This window comes from Geospiza fortis, unplaced genomic scaffold (assembly GCF_000277835.1).
Source record: "Geospiza fortis unplaced genomic scaffold, GeoFor_1.0 scaffold403, whole genome shotgun sequence".
NCBI lineage: Eukaryota > Metazoa > Chordata > Aves > Passeriformes > Thraupidae > Geospiza > Geospiza fortis.
In genome coordinates, this window is record NW_005054336.1 from 1,348,794 (window position 1) to 1,368,793 (window position 20,000).

At 39.2% G+C, this 20,000-nt stretch overlaps 1 protein-coding gene and 1 long non-coding RNA gene across 2 annotated transcripts in view; one reads left to right on the forward strand and one right to left on the reverse strand.

The window, feature by feature from the left end:
* Window positions 1–10,573, forward strand: part of LMO4 (LIM domain only 4) — a gene marked incomplete at its 5' end in the record, with an annotated part of 12,379 nt that extends 1,806 nt beyond the window's left edge. The window contains 3 exons of the mRNA XM_005422055.2: window positions 5,067–5,163; window positions 5,522–5,677; window positions 9,830–10,573. Coding sequence (XP_005422112.2) covers window positions 5,067–5,163; window positions 5,522–5,677; window positions 9,830–9,838 — 262 coding nt within the window. The remainder of the gene's footprint in view (window positions 1–5,066; window positions 5,164–5,521; window positions 5,678–9,829) is intronic.
* A 959-nt stretch (window positions 10,574–11,532) lies between these two features.
* Window positions 11,533–20,000, reverse strand: part of LOC115947984 — a 487,803-nt gene continuing 479,335 nt past the window's right edge. Inside the window, exons 10-12 of the long non-coding RNA XR_004081838.1 lie at window positions 17,085–17,309; window positions 14,267–14,413; window positions 11,533–14,008 (exon numbers count right to left, since the gene is read on the reverse strand). This is a non-coding gene — a long non-coding RNA (uncharacterized LOC115947984). The remainder of the gene's footprint in view (window positions 14,009–14,266; window positions 14,414–17,084; window positions 17,310–20,000) is intronic.

A 20,000-nucleotide genomic window follows, 5' to 3' on the forward strand; every position in this document is an offset into this window, starting at 1 on the left:
CTACTGTTAAGATGCATTGAATAGTACAGATTCATCACTCGACCAACACCATCAAACAAACCCTCATGTCTGATTGCTACTAATTAAAAAGAGAAGATGCGTCCACTGTGTCCCAGAGGCAAGTTCAGGCAAGCTTATCACAGTCCTCTGGTTTTGTGTTGCCAAAAATTAATACTCGTTTATTTTAATGTAGGCAATTATGAATAGGATGCTTTATCAGATGAGGGGTTTCAATTGATCTCCTTGTCCTGTCGCCTGACTTCTCTTTAGATCTGTGTAATTTGACTTGCAAAAATAACCCTGACAGATGCTTGCTGAAACTTGAACTGGACACTGTACACTCAAGGTGGGGTAGGATGGCTTGGTGCTGCCAGGGCTGAGTTAACTTGGAGCTTTCCTGCTGGAAATGGACTTTGCAGGCTTGCTCGTGGGTCATGCTGGCATGAGCGAAGCCCTCGCCCTTCAGGTGTGTGAAATGGTTCCATTTGGTTGCGGAGGCAGTGCCACTCACAGCGAGTCTGTCTGGTTCCCCTCTGCCATCCTTCTCCCCTCTGAGTTTTCCGGCGGGCTTTTGTGGCGGCGCGTTCTCTCCCCAGGCAGGAGCCACAGTGCAGTGCTCAGCCAGAGGTGGGGGCACGCTGGACGTGACTGGCGAAATGGGAAAGAGGATTGATTGGCCTGGCAGGCGCCAGGTGAAAGGGACTCGACTCCTTTGGGCCAGGACCACAGGGCCATTTATTAATAAGCTTTTTAGCTGTCTCAGGCTGTATGTGGGGTTTTTTGTTATTGCTTAAACAACACAACACTCCCCTTTCCCTCCCTCTCCCCCCCCAAAACCCGAAAACAAATTGGCCGTAGAGCTACAGCTGCAGCTTTCATTGAAGGCCAAGGTTCCTGGGAAAACAGGGAGGTGAAAACCCCGGTCCGTTCCCTTCCCTCCCCACAGCGAGCAACGCGCTCAGGGAGAGGAGTGGAGCGCAGCCCTCCCAACCTTGAGATGCCAGATAAAGCAGCAGCGTGGCAGCGAATCCGCACAATTAAAAGCTTTAATTAGTGTCTCCTCCATTTTCTCTTAGTTCTGATGGGTTTTATCTAATGAGATCTGGTCGCTGGCTTAGATCTGCTCGGAATGACGTGTCCGAAATGAATGAGAGCCGCGTCGCAAACAAAACATTTAATTAACAAAATTGGCCTCTAAGAGAGAGCAGGGAGTGGTGGCAGCCGGAGCCGGGCGCGCCGCAGTGAGGCCGCTCCGGGGAGGGGGCCGCCGGGCAGCCAGTTCATTTCCCTGGTAATCAGCGGCAAGCTGCTATATTCAGGGAATGCTGTCCCTTTAATTGAACAGGCTAGGTAATTAAATGGCACTTTTCCAATAGGACGTGCTAGGTAAATCTAATAGTTGGTTATTTAATATCACTTTGAAGTCTGCCCACTCAAGCACAATGACAGCACAGGAGCATGTGAACTATTAGCTAGGAAAAAAAAAAAAAAACAGGATCTCAAAAATTAATTAAATCGCATGCAATTTAGGGGGAACGTTTATCTTGATTTGTCATAACAGAATTAATTCAAGGCCTCCAATTCACTTGGGGGCAGATCTGTTACTCTGAATTAACCAAGCGTAATTTGGCTGGGTTTTTTTTTCCCTTTTTTTTTTCTTCCTCTTCTCTAATGCAGCACTTGCCATTATGCACAGCCCCCCCTTTTAAGTATCAATAGCTTCTGGTGCTTTTAAGGTGCTTGGTCTCTAGTTATTCTGAAGTACCTTTAATGGACTTGGCTTCAGGCATAATTTCTGTGTTGCCTTTCTTTGTTACATTTAATATAGCTGGTGCAGAATTTAGATTAAATGTGGGGAATGTACAAAAACACTGATTCTTTCTGGATCAGTAGGTCTGGATGTGCATTTCTCTTTGCTAGGGCTTGGATATATATGTATGTGGACACAAATGTGCACCATGTCGTGCCAGAATCAAGAGTGCTTAAATCTGTCTCCACGATTTTGGAAAGCAGTGGAACCTTACTTTGTTAGTACAAGTTGCTAGAGACGTGTTTCTGCTGATGCTGAATTTTGAGTAGCAAGATGGGAAACTGGGTTGAGATTTCTTGCTGCTTTCATTCCCACTCTCCTACAGAAAGTTCTGAAAAAAACCCCACCAGCAAAAAAAAAAACCAAAAAAAACCAGAAGCATTTGGGGGTGTGGGGAATGCTGTGTTGGAACCACACAGTAGTTAATTTAAGGTGGCTCAGTAAAATGCTGCTAAGTGTAGAAGAGCTGCCTTGTCCGTAAAGGGAACCTCTTGATGTTTGTGATTGATTGCATTGCCCAAATGTTGAAATATTAATGACCTTCTTGGACTGAGGACCCAAAGAGGAAACTGAAACCAATTCTGTCATCACAATTAAAGAGTCCCCTGGCTTTAATTAGCCTGACCTGGGGTATCTCTACCCATTGCTGCAGTTAAAGAGAAAAGAGCCCATTAAAGTCCAGTCTGAGACCGATAGCTACTTAATTGAGCACCTAAAGCCTCAAGCTTTTTAAATCAAATGCTGTCCTGGACAGTCCCCTGGTTAGATAATTAGCTCTCCAGCTTCCCAGAAACCATGCAAAACAACTTTTTCAGTAAAGAATAGTTAATGTGGAAGACTTTCTTTGCTGGTAAGAAGAAATAACATTTTTTTAAAAGATAAAACTTCTTCCTGTTAATGGCATTACAGAACAAAACCATTCATAACAGTAGAGATGAAAAATAAGTTTAATTTTGTTGGTAAATAATAATAAGCAGCAGAAAGCTGTTCTGAGTTTGTAAGTAATTTTTAGGAATTTTAGCAGAAGATTCAGCTGAAGTGGCTTCCCAAAGGAGAGTTGTTCTGGGAACATGCCTGGGGAAAACTTAAAATGTGTGGAAAGCCTCGGGATTAGTTTGACTCCATTTATTAGAATTCACAGACATTCAAGGTGTGGGACCGCTCTAGTTCAGAGAGAATAGTATAACGAATGCTTAATGAAGACAAGTAGTGCAATGAGATCAGCATTCTGAAAGCTGTGTTTTCAGTTGGGTGGTGCACTTGTACAGGGCGAAGAGGGGGATTGTGAGAGACAGCTCATCACGTTCAGATTCTCCTGGACAACTGACATCATCTGTCCATCTTTGCCTTTTACCCAGCAATGCCCTTGCTGCCACCTCCTTACTCTGGATTGTTGGATCTTTGCTTGGGAAGTGTGGCAGTGCCTTTCTGCCTCCTCTCACAGCCCTTCCCTGTGCAGTCTCTAGTGCCAACTTCAGTCTTAGTAACGATAAAGGAAGGAAAATGCATATTGCAATGCTTTGGAAGTAACCTCGGTATATCATGTAACTATTCTGAACCGGTCCTGGTTTGGAAGATGCCCTAATAATGGACCTTTAGTTTCCAGACAGTTTAGTCCCTTTGGCAGGGAGGTCCTGACAATGTATTAGTTCAGCTTTCCCTTTGTAACCGCTGTGATTCTGCAAGAACGTGTCAATGTGTCGTGGATCTCAGACTAATTAGTTTTGAAATGGAGTTTTGATTGAACTCTTCAAATCGATGCTGCTGCAAAATTTGTTTCTCAGCTTCCTATTAAAAGCCATCTTAAGGGGCAGTTTTACTACTCTCTCTGTCGTTCAGTCGATACATTTAATAACAACTTACAGGCTATTTTCAATAAAGTGGCGACAGCAAATTAGTAGTTTGAACATGACAAGCCTCCTCTGCAAGCTCGGATTCTGAAAATTCAAAGCAATTATTTTTATACAGAGGCACACTGCAATCATTCAGATTACGGGTATTCTGTTGTAATGTGTGTCCTAGGTTGACACAAACAGAATTTTATGACTTTATTTGGACAGGAAGGAGATGCAAATATTAATATTTATTATGACACCAATACGCTAATTTGTAAATCCTATTGCTGTGTTTTACATCGTACAGAAAAGTGGGTCTGTGACCCTGCCAGCTAGTTCAATTTCCTTTTTTACTGCAAAATGAATTGTGGTAGTCTTTATAAATATTTGTGTCTATTAGAGACTCGCGCAAAAGCAAATAAAGGTTTTTCTAATTCTAGCTAAGGCAGCCTGTAAAAGTAGAACTCAATAATCATTACTGTATTATATTTTGAATCGATGCATTGTGCCTTTAAATGGATTTGAAGAATTATGTATATATTTTTCTTCACCACTCTTGTGCCTGTTCCCCCCTCCCCCCACTGCGTGTGCCCCCCCCAATGGCAGATGTTGTGGTCTCATTTGATTGCATAGGAAAACTGCAGTGATACAGCAAACACCCAGAGAGATATGATGACAAATGGGTCCAGATCCCGGTAAATTACTTTCTGCTCAAATCGAAATTTCATTCAGTTTGTTGCTAGCAGAGATGAAGTAATCTAAATTGTGGACTCAGGAGCAGATAGAGGGAAGTTGGAGCAAGCATTTCATTATCAAGAGAGAGAGAAGGTTAGGATGAAAGAGATGAGCAGAGGCAAATCTAAAGTGTTGACACCATGATTGAAAAGGTTAACCCATACACATTATATATCAACCTGGATAGCAGAGAGTTTCTAATGGAAACTCTGCACTGATGGAGGTTTACTGGAGTTTCAATACAGTGAGCATGATGTCTTCTTAGATATACAATCAAATCCTCTTAACCCTTTTGATGACTCATATCTCAAGATATGATTAAAGTACAAAAGAGTTCTTCATATAATTTCAAGGACACAATGCATTTAAACTCCAGTCATGAATTGTATCTTTTTTTTATGATGAACCCAGTAATCTGATAAAATGTGTGTAGTACAGAATTGTTTGTGTTTCTAGAGGTGTAAGTCAATACTTCTGATTAAATCCTGTGTAACCACATCCAAGGTAAGGTGAAGCTACCAGTTGTTACACAAAAATAAACTTTTTCATATTATGAAACATAAGCAAGTTGGAAGATGGGGGTCAGAAGTCTAAAAGAGTTGTGTAATAAACCGTGGCAGTGATGTGCAAAAATGCCTAGAGCCTTCTGTGTATTAAATTATTCATGATCATCACCTCTGTTTCAGGTTATTTGGAAATAGTGGTGCTTGCAGTGCCTGTGCACAGCCCATTCCTGCTAGTGAGCTGGTCATGAGGGCACAGGGCAATGTCTATCATCTTAAGGTGAGGGTTTTTTTTCTGTGTACTTTCGTTTTTAGCAGCTGATTAGTATTGCCATGCCTCTTTAGTGTAAAACCTGCATCTGCTTATGAATGAAATGCAAAATAATAACTACAAGAAGGAGTATCTATTATAAAGCTTTGCTTAGTGCGTAGCTTTGTTCCCTTGTAATCACTAAAACTCTGCTTGAGTTATGTACTGCGTAGTCCCAACAGGTAAGACTAATGCCATATTTGGAGATACTAGAAACCAAGCAGCTCCATATCTCAACTGCACTTGCAGTCTCTGAAGTGTAATTTTCAAACCTGCGGCATACTTAATTTGTGCTGTAGTTTCACTTGCTGTCTCTCTCCTTTCCCAGTGTTTTACATGCTCTACCTGCCGGAATCGCCTGGTCCCCGGAGATCGGTTTCACTACATCAATGGCAGTTTATTTTGTGAACATGATAGACCTACAGCTCTCATCAATGGCCATTTGAATTCACTTCAGAGTAATCCACTACTGCCAGACCAGAAGGTGAATACTTCACAATTACTAATAAGCTTTCTTAGAGCTAAATGAAGATCAATTTCTTTTCATTCTAATAGTGGACATTCCCTGCCCCTGCAAAGAAACCTTTAAGTAGCTGAACTTACCTTAAGTTATTTAGGCACAGGGTTTGGGGAGAAAATAGTAACCTTTTAAATATGACATACAGGGTGAGTCAGTTTATTTTGGTTTGGGCACGTGCATCTGTACAGGTGTTGAACTCCTTATGTACAAAGCAAAATGGAGAGCATATATTAATACAAACTTTTAAGAAAGAGAAGTATTTTATTTTATAATCTTGAAATTAAATGCTACAAGAGAGCAGGTGTCTGAGGGAGGAAAATTAGATCCTTTAATGTGGAAATAAATGCCTTATGAAGAGAAAGTTCCTGGACTAAGCTAATGTATTTTATTTCAATATTAAGATTTTAGTTGAGGAAGGACGCTGGGGTACTCTTTCAGAAGTATTTTCTTGCCTGTTTTGCATGTCATAACTCAGATTTTAAAACCAAAGTGCTATTTACTTACTGTTCCGTAACACTAATATCTCAGCTAGAGATTGTGTATCTCTGTGGTTGATAGTTTTGGTTTCTAGCTAAATGAGTAAATGATGATTGCGCAGGTCGTAGAGTGAAGAAGAAGAAAAAAAATTTCTGATCAACAGTTGTCTTGTAACTCTGAAACTAGATAGTTCTAGATGTATTTTAATCTTCTTAATCAGTCCTAAAGCTATGCAAGTGAGTGCATTTTGATAACTGCTGTGCCTAATTTGTAACAATTACTGTCAACCTTGAGTTAAGAGACTGTTCATTCCACCCTGGTCCAGAAAAGAGTGGATGTATGACTCTTGCACATAATTTTATTCACATCATATTTCATACTGATTATGTATTGATGACATTGATTCATTTACTCTTTACAGCGCCACTTGCATGGATATTAAATCTTATTGACCACAGATGAATTTTAATTTCAGATTGGTGATAGATTTTTCCATCAGCTCTGATAGTATATTTGACTTTTTCATCATTAACCCAGGCAATCACACAGCACTGAGTTATTGCAATGAAACAAAAAGTGCACACTTCAGTTGGTAATTCTTTATAGATTTACAATAGGAACTTCATTAATGTCTGTAAGGATCACAAAAAATAACATTTATCTGCAAGTAGGAATTCAGAAGATGAAAAAAAAATCTGGGACAAATGCTAGGCTGATCTATTCTGTAGTGTGCAGTGTATTTTGGAGTGCTTTTAGTCCGTGGAGAAATAGGTCCGAGAAAATAGAAACTGTTCTTTATTTTACTTTTTTTTTTTTTGGTTATGTTGCTACATTTCAATATCTGTGTTTGCTTTTTTTTTTCTGTGCATAAATTTACTGATTAATTTTAAGTATTCTTTCAAGTCTTATACAGTGAATGTAATTACATCAAAATAAAGCATGGACCTTTTTTATTTACTTAATTTGTCAATCGAGGTGATGAGAGAATTGAGTACAAAAATGCTACATAGTTAGGCAGAACAAAGATAATTAAGATTGGAAGAGAATGTGTGGCCTCTTCTCAAGGAAGTACAAATACAGTTAAAGATTCATAGATTTATACTGTTGTGAATTTTAATGAAACAAATCTGTAATATAGACTAGCTAGCAGTGATTCTGTTAAATGAATATTTATAGGTATCCCATTTCAAAAAATAGGTAAAACCATTCATCTTTATACACTGCAGTAAAAGGTTTACCATTCTGAGAGTGGTTTATCCACTTGTCTTCTACGAATGTAAAGTTTAATGTAACTTCAAATTGGTGTCTAAATTGTCACTTAGTTTTATCAGTTTCTTTCTCTGCCTTAGCAAAACATAAAAATGATTTAGCTGCAATAAAAGCAGCAGACATGATGAGGAACATAGAACATGGCAAAGAGAAGTAAAAGGGACTGGGCTTGCAGAGCTCGTGACTGCAGGTACCTGGTGGGGGCTAAATGCAGAGTGGTGAGGGCAGGTTTTTGTCAGCCCCTGTCACTGCCTGGCAGTGGCATTGCTGCAGCCAGAGCTGAGGCACATCAGCCGCTGCTGGGGAGAAGGTTGAGGGGTCACGAGCTTGAGGGTTTTTCCTTTATAATACAACATCTCTAGAAATTGTTCTGACTTCTCCTGCTGTTTTTCAAAGGGGATTGCAGAGCACCGTTAACTCCAGAAATCAACACAGTTAAAGAGACAAGTTGATAATTCATGTATTTGTCAGGTTTCTGGAACTTTGGAAGCTGCAGGGGCAGTTGCTAAGGGAGTTATATTTTGTAATATATTTTTTTATATTTTATATTTTTAATAGTTTTATGTTTTTCTTTTTTAATAGTCTAAAGATTTTAACATCAGAGATGTTTTACAGGAAGCTGCATGTTTTAGGGACACTAATGAAAAATATTCTTCCACTGTAACACAGTTGGCTGTAACAGATACTTTTTATTAAGCATTACAGATCAATCATTTTCCATGTTATTCTATCACTAGAGATTACAGAGATAGCATAATATGCACAAGTTTGGTTTTTTTTTTTTTTAATTTAACCAAAGATATTGAGACACTCTCAGCATTAAAATACATTTTTGTTATGCATTGAAGGTGACAGTGATGAACTTACTCTTGTCTCACTGCAGTTTACAGGTGACCAGTGCAGGCAGGAAAGGTTGCATGGCCTAACTTGGTTTAAAAACTTGGGGTTTTTTTAAGGAGACAAAACGCAGGGATGTTTGCCGTTCCCGCCTTTTGCCTCCCTGAGGCAATTCACACATGTAAATTATAACTTCCCATCGCTTGCCCTGAAGTTTAAAAAACCCTGTTTTCTCTAAACTCAGTACTGTTGCCTGCTGAGTGCAGACTTAGTTTGTGATGTCCTGTGTGCCATTTCATTTGAAGGGGCTGTATTGTCACGAATTCTCTGTGCTTTTTTTGCACTGGTAGCATTCCTGTAGTATTTCTTGTTTGCAACAGTATTACCACCTACTGAAAGTGTACATTTCCCACTGGTTGGCAGTGTTCGTAACAAATGTTTGTCTTCAGCTTCTATACTTTTAAATAAAGTATGAGTTACATTACGTCTCTTAGAGAAGATCTTAAAAATCTTCTAGTTTACATATCACTCAGCAATTCCCTTGTAGTTACATAATTGGTGTTGTCTGTGTCCATAGTAGAAGATATTTGATGCTCATTTATTAAATATGCTTGCTGGCTGCTCCCTAATCTTTGTTCTGGACAGACAAATTACCTTTCTCACACTGAGCTTCGGCTCTGGGGAATTAAACCTCCAAGCTTCTACTACTTTAATTAGCTTGAAAGTGGGGGGTTGCAGTTACTAATAGACCTCAGGCTTTTAGTAACTTAGAGGAAGGGTGAGAAAAGAACTTCCTGGGAAGCACAAAATGTCATTTTAAAAGCCATAAAAATCTAATATATATTATTTCATTTTGGTAATTGCAAACAGATTGTATTTGAAGACTATGGATGATCATTCCTATTTTATCCATGAAAGTTTAGATTTTTATTGAGTTAGACACTTTTAATTATCACAATTCATTAACACCAGTATGAAAGCACATGTTTGACTTCATATATTAAAATGTTTATGTAACATTAACTAACGTACCACATGAGGAATTTAAATGGGAGGGGGGAATCCTGAAATATCTATATTTAGCTCTTGTGCAATGCAGCATATTAACCAAAGTTGCCTTGGGAGGATATTGGCTGTACTTCATATTTGCTTTACACACTATTTCTTCCAATTACAAGATCATATTACTCGCTTCTTCAAAGGCATGGCATAATGGTTCTTCCCTTTCAAACGGGGCCCAGAAAAACCACCCTATTCACTGTATGATTTGTTAACAGAAAGTACACATTTCTTGTTGTAGTCTTTTTTTCATTTCTGCTTTCTTTAGTAGTGAAACTGTGAAAAATGTTTGCTTTTGCTGTTTAAAGTTGAAACGTTAGCAGTACGAATGGGCAGTGTAGAAAGCCTTAATCAAGTCACAGTTAGAAAGTAGTCTAATAAAAAATAGATTAGTGAATAGGGAAAAACAAAAGCAGTCATGTTGTAGTTTCCTATCTCAAATTTAGCTAAGATACCCATTTTTATTTCTTACAGGTCTGCTAAAAGGTCAGAGTAATGCAGAATGCGTGCCTTCATCTCAAATTTTGTTCATCACAGATGGATCCCATGTCTCCAAGTAGACAAGTCACCTTTGTAGCTAGCATCAGTGCCAGCTCCATACCATTGCACCTTCTTTATTCTTGATTGCCCTTCCCACATTTATTGGTGTATTAAAATGACTGAATATGAACATTAAGGACTCCATGAACCTGGGCTAATGGGAGACTGTAGAGAAAATGAAAAAAGATCCACCGGAGGACATCTTGGGGGGGGTGGGTGGGGAAGATGACTAATGAAGCTAATTAAAAGAAGCATTGAAATCTGCTTTCTACCCTCATTAACAATTAGCAGGGCACTGGCCAGTTTGTACCCTGTGTTTTACCTTAACAACATTCTATTTGCTCTTTGTATATTTAAGTGTTGTAAGGAAATGTGTTTCAATCAAACTGAACATGAGATAAAGATGTGGCTTTTGTGATATTCTATCACAAACACTTTTATTGTATCTCTGTAAAATACAATGTATGTATGCATGTAAGTGTTTTTGTCCTAATGTTGCTACTTCCCATGGCAAAAAAAAAAAAGAAAAAAAAAAGTCAGGCTCATAGCAGCTACTGTGTAGAAATTTTCACCTACTTCTAATTTGCTGAATGAAGAAAAATCTTTTATTTGTGATATTTTCAGAGACATTTGCTCTAGTATGGTGTATTTAAATAATAAAAAGTAAAACAAAACCAAGTATGGGTTTTAGAAGCTTTGCTTTTTTTAAAAAATTACATTCAAAACATTCTGCAACTTCATCTTACATAGTCGTTACCTGAGTTGTCAGTTACCTTTAAAAGTAGGTGTTTGGTTTGGATTTTTTCTTTTGCCTTATGCCAAGAAAGACTCTGTTAAACTACTTGACTGTGTTACTTGTGGCAAGGATAACAAGTACTACTTCAAAATTATATTTTTTTTCATGGAGATTCTTAATTCTGGTAACAAGAAGTACATTAGAATTCCCATTGCAGTGAATTACAGCACACACAGAGGTACTGTGTTCTCTTTCCAGTTCCTTCTGTTTTAAGGATGTGCCTGTGTCTCTGAGCACGCAAGCATAAGAGGGTATGAATATACCATAAGAGGTCAGGAAAATAAAAGCCAACGAAAGGTCTGTACATCATGCTGAGCGCTAGAATTGACTATTCATGAAAGGGAATACAATAGCTATTCTGATCTGAACAACATAACTTTGTTTGCTGGGTGAGAGACTTTAACTTTTCAACACTGATAATCTTAAGGAAAGAAAAACCTGTTTCCTGGGCTGTTTCTCAGAACCAGCTGATCTCAAAATATGATCTGTTTTCTGAAAGCAAACAAACAAAAACCACCTCCCCACAAAGCAGCAGAGCCACCTCTAAGCTTACAAAGGGAACAACTTCATTTTGCATGTTTTTCCCATCAGCTGTTTAGTGGTAAATCTGTGCAGAATACTTTTGAGAAAAAAAATCTGACTTCTCACGTTTTTAGCAAGAATACTAACATGGATCTGTGGCTGTCCACTGTGTGCCTTCAGTCAGGAACCTGCAAGCAACGAAGCTGCCTTTGCTGCAATTTAAAGCAACTCAATATGAAGAAATACTCTACTTTTATAGAAAACTAATACATTCATAACACACTATTATTTTGTTTAATTCTGTTTTTTAGAAGGTGTTCACTGCTTAGCTGCTTGGTTATGGAGTGAGCTTGACTTATTTTTGTTGTGATGCCAGTAACACAAAAAGCTGATTTACAGATTTATCTGTATAAACAACCAACAGCAGATATTTTTGTTTCAGATTCTATCTACTTCATGATGTCTAGTATATTAGAGGGCTGCTGATTTTTTTTGAACACTTCAGTGCTTGAGGAAGCCCCATTTCAGAGAAAACATAGCAACGTACAGTATCAGACAGGAAAGACAAAAGACTACTTGCGTAACATAAATGACTGACACTATGTATGACTTTTAATTAAATGCACTTGTGGGTATTTTAAATAAGTTTCTAAGCTTTTTGATCTGGCATTAAAGTCTTCAGAGTCTGCAAATTGTGCTGCTTCAGTATCTTTGAAAAGACACTTGAAGTCATATGAATATAGAATTCAAGTATTAGTGAGACTGTAGACATCTTTTTATATTCTTTCAGTATAAGCACTCAAGGTACAGTGTTTAAATCTAACATGTACAGATTTTTGGTTGTCCAATATAACCCAGAAGTGCTAAGAAGATAGCTAATAACTTCTAGTAAGAAATGTAGTATAGCATTTAGCGATGTAGAGGTTGAAGTTCATTAACAGCTTTAAATAAACTATTATATGACTCATTTGTAAAGCACAGCTACCTATTTAATAGCTTACTTTAAAAGCATTTCTTAAGTTGCAGACCTATAAGATTACAAATGTCACTCATGTTAGCATAATCCACATGCAAGTGATGAAGCCTTTGCTTTGATGTGCTAAATTGCAGGAGGACTAATGGAGCTATGAATATACAATAGAACATATTTAAGTAGTATTCTTGCTTTAGGTAAAACACTTTCTTGAAACCAGAGGCATTTCACACAATGAAACAGGCTGTAATGGGGACAGTAGGTGTGGGCAGAAGGCTACTGGAAACACTTAGATTTGTCCTTATGTGAAAAATCACTTTTTTTTTAAGGAGATCTGTGAAGAAAAACACATAGTTGTTCACCTTTTGTCACATGCCTTTGCTGCACTGAGGCTGAAATACACCCTCTGCATTTAGTGCTGCTGAAAAGTCAAATAATCATTCAGTAAGAGCTTCCCTTTCAAAAATGAATGTTGTTAAAAAAAGAATTGAAGGAAATATTACTAATCTGAAATCATCCTCATGAACCTGGATAAAATGCACTGTCTATACTGCATCTAAACATCTCAATCATATAAATTGTCACTCTTATTAATGAAACAATTTTGTAAAAAGATTGCCCTCTAAATGGGTTTAATGTTTTTACCTATCCAGCTGTCTAGTTATGAGATTTACGCATCCTGGCAGGCAGTGGGACATTAAGCCTTTCCAAACCAAATTCTGTTTGCAACAAGATACTGTCTTTTCAGTCCTACATGATTTATCTTTAAATATTTTAACAGGTTATGCAGTATCTTATGAAATATAAAATGAGAATGTCTTAACAAAATGAAGCCTATGAAATTAAGTCACATCTTCAGAATATTAACCACACTGAGTTTGTCTTCCTTTTTCCCTGTTAGTTAGCACTGATAAAATTTGCATCACCTAACATTAGGGTAAATACTAAAAAATCCCCAAACTCACGCAGTGGCAGAGTATGCCTTGCTATCAAGGCAGTGGAGTCACTGCTCCTGGAGGTGTTTAAGGAAAGATTGGACATGGCACTGAGTGCCACAGTCTGGCTGACCTGGTGGTGTTCAGTTTAACTCGACGATCTCAGAGGTCTTTTCCAACCTGACTCTGTGATTTCAAAAGATCGTTTCAATTTAAATCTTTTTTCAAAGTATTTTGCGGGTAGTTGTATGTGAAGTGTGCAGCTTTTTGCAAGTATCTATTTATTAAAATAGAATATAAAATATTCTACTTTATTAAAATAAAATACCAAATTGAGATTAGGAAATTTATGTATATACATTTTTTCAGGTATTACATTTAATCAGTGTGAAATTGTGTTCTGCGTTTAATGGCACTTCTGAGACTCCTGTACATGCAGTACCAGATAACCCTCCTTGCTACTTGTTACTGTTACTACCAGGTGTATGCCTATTGTCAGTCCAGCTAGGCCACAGACAAGCTTATTGCAATTAAATAGCAATTTGTTTCTATGAAACTGCAATTAAAGTATTACTGATCAGCCATTTTAGATTGGCAGTGCTGTGACTGTGTGTTAAACAGAGGAGCTCTGGATTCCTTTCTGCAGGAGAGGCGAGTAACAGTGAGGTGTAGTACACTCACCTCTGTCCCTTGTCAAGCTGGAGTATGAGTCCTTGGTGAAGTGCTCTGATCTCATCACCAGCATGCTGAGAGCGATGACAAGTCAGGGCTCATCTCTGTGAGTTGAACTTGCAGCTTACAGGACCTGAAGTTATTGCTGTTTCTGTTCCTGTATAAGCAGGGATGTGTACACTTCTTACAGGGATGTTTTCAGCTCCAGATTGATTCTGTTCAGAATGGACAGCAAGTTGTGGGCCCCAAGCCAATAACGTTCTGCAGGTCCTGACTTGTTAGAGCTGTGTAAACAGGGCTACTATAGCTCCTTAATCATAACTGATAAAAGACTAGAAGAAAGCAATCAATTACCTTATAGGTTTGTTTTGTTTGGGTTTTTTTTTTAATAAAAAGCAGAAGTTTATCTGACACTGTGATTATTTTCACGCTCATACAAGGGATGAGAGATTGAAGCAATCCAATGGGCTTACCTGTGTGCACCTGGGCTTTGCTGGCAACTATATGCTTGTGATATTCTGGGGAAGCCACAGTGCTCCTGCCCCTAGGCCTTGCAGAACCCACCAGCCACTGCCTGGAGTCCCTGACCAAGCTTGTACCATTCCTGGTTGAGTTGAAATCTGAAATGTAAATTTTTGGTGCAAATTAAAAACTTGTTTGTAAGAACTCAGAGAGGAATTAACTTTGTAGTGGTAATTTTGTTTTTTAATTATCACCATATTTTAACCAAGTCTGAGACATGTTAACTTCAGTTCCTGCATTTTTGTGGAGTGCAGGCTGTAGACATCCTGGTTCCTTTGCCAGAAGGGATAACATCACACCTGTGGCATGCATGAGATAAGTATTGCTTCATTTAGGCACAGGTTCTTGGCTCTGAGAGATGTTCCTTGTGGGGGGTGAAGGCTGGGGTCCTGCAGTGTGACCCATGGGTGGGTGATTGCTGCTGGGGAAACTGCTGCAGGCTTGCTGCTCATGTGGCACATGGATAACAAATGTCACCTGAGCAGCTCTTGGCTCCTGGCAAATGGAAGGTAAATGCCTCTGCTTAAACCTAAGTGCAAACAGCCCAGCTGACAGTAATTCATTCACCCTGGTAGAGTGGTCTTATGTCTGAGCCCAAGGCCTGAAAAGAGCCCTGTTTACTGGAGACAGACGCTACTGTGTTGAGGAATTTTTTTTCCCTTCCTCTGTGGGTATTTTTTAATGAGTTCTGTTGTTGTGCTTCTTTTCACAGTAGTTCTGGCATTAAGCTCACAGAAATGTTCCTGGTGTGCAGGAGGCTGCACAGTTCAGAGGGGGAGGCAATCAGACTTAAGGGGGTGTGGCTCTCCAGAGGCTTTTTTTACCCCACTCACCTGTAGCTTGTCCACTGAAGGCCCCCGAGGAAGAGCAGTGTTGAGGAAGGCTCTGAGGGGGCTCAGGCCCCTGAAGGACCAGTCCTGACAAGGGCCTTGGCTTTCAAACAGCAGAGCATGCACCCCAGGAAGGCTGGAAATTTTAATAGGTGCTAACTTTCAGCAAATGTAAGCTGAAAGTTCTCTCATATTCATTGTCATAATGGAGACCTTGTAGACCATTTTGCTATTTTGTTCCCGTGTGTAATATGGCTCTTACATTTTTGTGATCATTTTATCTTCTTAAAGCAGTTCTCTTCTACATTATTCACCTGAGCTTACAAATGCTAAAGCTTGAAAATTGGTTTTTTTTAATTATGAAAATATTTTTAAAATATAATGTTTTGCTTTTTAGGATTGTTTTTATTTGCTGCTATGTATTTACCTTTAAAAAACCAAAATCAAAACAAAATTCCTCACCAATTTTGTTGAAACACTCCTACAAACTGTAGCATTAAGACTGAAATTAGGCTTGAGATGTGCCTGCTGCAAAAGAATTTTTTTGAGAGACAGTATAGTGGAGAGAAAATGGACATTTTGGTAAAAGTTGTTCTTCCTGGTTGGGTGCTGGCCCTGTGAAGCTGCCCACGAGGCGGGCACTGTGCTGCTGAGCACAGTGAGATGGGCAGCATGAAAGGAGCCCCCACAGACAGAGCCTGCCCGCCACCTTTCCCAGCACTGGTGAGGGGTCCCCTCTGGTGCCCATTGTGTCCTTTGCTCCTGGTGGTGGCTGCTGAGCGAGCCAAAGCTCTCCCTGTGCAGTCAGATTGCTCTGCAGCTAAACCAGATGATGTTACTTTCTCACATTGTTGGAATATGCTGTTAATTACATTTTGAAATATCCATATACTTTTCCTCTTAGGGGATCTTATCAGCAAGGTTCTCGCTAACAACTTCTGTGGTTCACCATAACCTCTCAGAATAATCATTGCTTCCATTGAACCTATGCCAGTTGTTTTGTTAAACTAAGTTGAGAGAACGGGGCCTATATTAATTCTCGAAAGGCAAGAGATTGCCCTGTGATTTGGGGAAATCTTGATTGCTTACAGTATGAATAAATGAACAAGGCAGATATTAACTTTACACCTGACTTCAATTTCTTTGAGCTGTGAAGTAATGTCCAGTAGGAGGGTAAAAATCCTTCTAAAACTCATAAGGCAGCCATTAATAGGCTAACTTTATTGTGCTGTAAAATCTTCAGCTGCTTATAGAAAACAAAGGGGCAACGAATGCAATATTCTTCTTTTATTCTTAGAAAAAACCTTAGATCAAACAGCCCCTAAAAGACTGAGCTGATCTGCATCCCACTTACATATTTTTGGATATCATCTGATATTCATTCCACTGATGTATTTGATAGGTAATTACATCAGCCATATCAAGATGCTGATACCAAATAGTGGAAGGCTTCAGTGTTCTGCCATAAAGCTTACACCCCTTGTTACTGAACTCTCATCGCACTTGAGATCTGCAGTAATCATTTGAAAGCTGTAGTTGGTATTTTTGTGCTTATGCCACATTTAAAAATTATTATTCTTGCTTCATCAGTTAGTCTTTTTAGCTTGAAAAAAAAAGCATATTGCAAATGAGCTACTATTCTTATTTGTTGTTTTAAGAAGGGTAAGCACTGAAGTATTCAAATGGAACAGATTATACCTTTAATTACATCCAAACAGGATGCTGAGCTGATTTTTCTATTTTCCGTTTAATTGCTATAGTTCAAAAAGATATTGCAAATTTGTAGATGAATTATTTAAGCATAGCCTTCTGGCCTCTGTGTTTATGGGAGAGACCAAACCAGGGGGGGGAAAAGAAAACAGAATTTAAAGGGAAAAAATACCACTTCCTTCTTTAAGAAAAAAACTTGAATAAAACATCTTGAGGGAAGATTTTTTACCTGGAGAGATATTTTATGCTTCGTGGCAGCATCTTGGTTCTCCATGGGATTTGTTTGTATCCCACCAACCAGAGCGGGTGCCTGACTCCTGAGGGCCCCCCTGTCTCATGCCATGGGTACAAAAGTGCTGTTTCTTCTCCAACCTGCTCCTTGGTGACTGTGCTGCTTCACAGACATGATCCCAACCAGCCACCCTTTTCACGGATGTGCCTGATCTCTGTTCTCCTACGTACAAAATGAGAATAATGAAAGCAAGTACAATTCATCAGTTCTTAAACTAAATATATTTCCATTTTGTTTGCATGTGCATGTGTATATATATCATTCACTGTAAAGATTTTGAATATGTACAGCAAGATTACAGCCAGTGATAAATCCTACTCACTTACTATATGTTATTTGCTGCAACATTAAACTGAGTAAGAATTTTATATGTAGCTTGTACCAAAACTAAATATATTGTGAAATTGATGCACAGCTGTAAACAAGTACATCACTCCCTGCTTCAACACAGTCAAATGTGGCAGCTTGTGTGGCAATTCTTTTGTAAACAACTGTACACATTCCAAAGAATAAGCCAGTTAAGTACATTTTTAATGATGTTTTTAGAAAATAATATTCTTGGGGGGGGAACCCCCAACTTATAAACCAACAAGAAAAGTAAACTTAAAGCTTGTACTGTATAAAGAAATGCTGTTGGTGAAAAAGTGGACTCTGCTGGGTGCAGGTCTTTTGCTTCCCCCATCTTATTTTTTTTTCTTGTGCTGAACTTGCCCGTGTAAAGTACTTTTTTATAGCTCTACTGTGAATTCAAAGAAAGATGACACTGGCACAATCTATTCCAGTTTTTTGGTGGATTATCTTATTTCATTATTTTCAATACTGCTAAGTATGTGCTACCCACTTAGAGAGCTGATGTGGTGCATAGCAAAGCTCAAGATGTCCTCTTAAATACACAAAGCTTATGCAAGGCCGTGACACAAGGAGGTTTTAAACATCAGCAGTGTTGGCAGCTCTGAAGAGCTGAGACGGTACAGCCTTGCTGACACGTCACAGGTTACAGGGAGAGATTCAGGAAGAAACTGAACTAACCAGAGTAAGACTAGGACACAACTTTTATTGATGGAGTTCAGGGGAAAGAGGCACCGGGGGCAGCTGTATTAATCCCATAATAACTTGAAATATAATCAGTACATTGCTGCAGGGATGGCTAGGAAGGCAGGGAGGTGGAGGTGTCAGGGTTTAAGTTCACAGGCATTCCCAGTTCATTAAAAAGTGAATCAATCAGAAAAACAGGCTGGCTTTTCAAAGGGCTGGCACTTGTGAAGGGGCTATGGATGTTGGGAGGAACACAGATGGTGAGCCCTGCCTTGTACAGGGGCTGCTGGAGCTCACCAGCCATTCATTTGAGGAGATGGCTGTGTTCTACCCTGCCCAAACCAGTAAAATGTGTTATAATGTGCTAGGGGAGATTCTGGCTGCATTCTGAGAACTTAAAAGCTAGGCAGTGTTGGTGCTGTGGGCCATATCAAGGTGACGCTGATAGATGTTTATAAAGGGAAAAAAGTTTTGTTTTATAATTTCTAGAGTGGTGGTTTAACCAGCAGGCAAATGGGCAGAAGGAGTCTGCCTACAGGACCCCTCTTTGTAAGCAGCTGGTATAGTAATTAGCTCATTACTATTAATTTTTGCCATCCCTGGACTGATCAATGATGTATTTAAAAAAAAAAGTGGAATCTGTATGTCTGGATCTGGCATTTCCTACATCCTTTTGATGAAGCTGGTGAATGTACACAGATACCAGAGAACATCCTTGGAGAATGAGCTTACTCACACCCACGGGCACTCAAAGGTTTAGGACAGAATGCCCTATATTTAAATAGGACTCATGACTTTTTAATTACTGCACAGTGCAACAGGGCTCAGTGAGAACACATGGTTGTCCAAACTGGTGTGCTGTGATTGCTCACCACATGGGAGTGCATTTAATCAGTGGTCTGTAGCTCACCTGAGACTCAGCACCCACCACAGGCACAGGTAGGAACACTGACAGACAGACAGTATTTCCATAGGAACCCTAGCCCTATATTAGGAAGATGGTATAAAAAAGCTGTGTCCTATGGATGAGTGATGCAGGCTGTAGAACATCCATGTTAGAAGGCAGCAGTGTCAGTGGGACCTGATAGCTCCTTAGAAGGAAGCACATCCTTCTGTGGACATCCTTGCTAGAATGTGAGCCCATATCTTCCTCTGTATCTGCCCCCTTGCATGGATCTTGCCATGCTTGCAGTGGGCCAGGGACTGCCCTCAGGTTAATTAATAGTTCCACTGATTGCTGGAGGAGCTGTGGAGAAAGGCAAAGACATATTTGTAAATCTTACAGTTAAGAGAGGCAGGCTCTTTTTTTGAAATTTCCTATTAAATAATTTTTGCTTTCTAAGATGTTTATAACAACATGAACAACTCAACAGACCTATTATTCAGCAAATATTCACAGCAATTATTTGGCAAGTGCATATTTTAATCCCACCTGCCCAGCTTCACTGTAAATTACTTTGGGCAAGCAAAAGACTTTGGATGTGTTTAGCCATAGCATGAACCTCTCCATATCTCTACAATGTGGTTTAAAGCACAAACAAGGCTGATTCCACGCCTCTTTTCTTGCATTCATAGGTCTTTCCAAGCACTATCCCGAGCCACAGCCTAAGGTCAGTGAGTAAAAAACCCACCTGCTGGTTTAATTTTATTTTCTTGTTTAGTGTCAGTTTCAAGCGCCTCCCAAAATGGTCATTTTTCTAAATCTCCTCTTCCATTCTCCTTCATCCCAATGCTTGGCTCAGGCTTGCCTGTGTGTCACCCTGCTCTGAGGACTCACGTTCAAATGGATTCAGCTGGAATGCTAACGTGGCTGGGAGC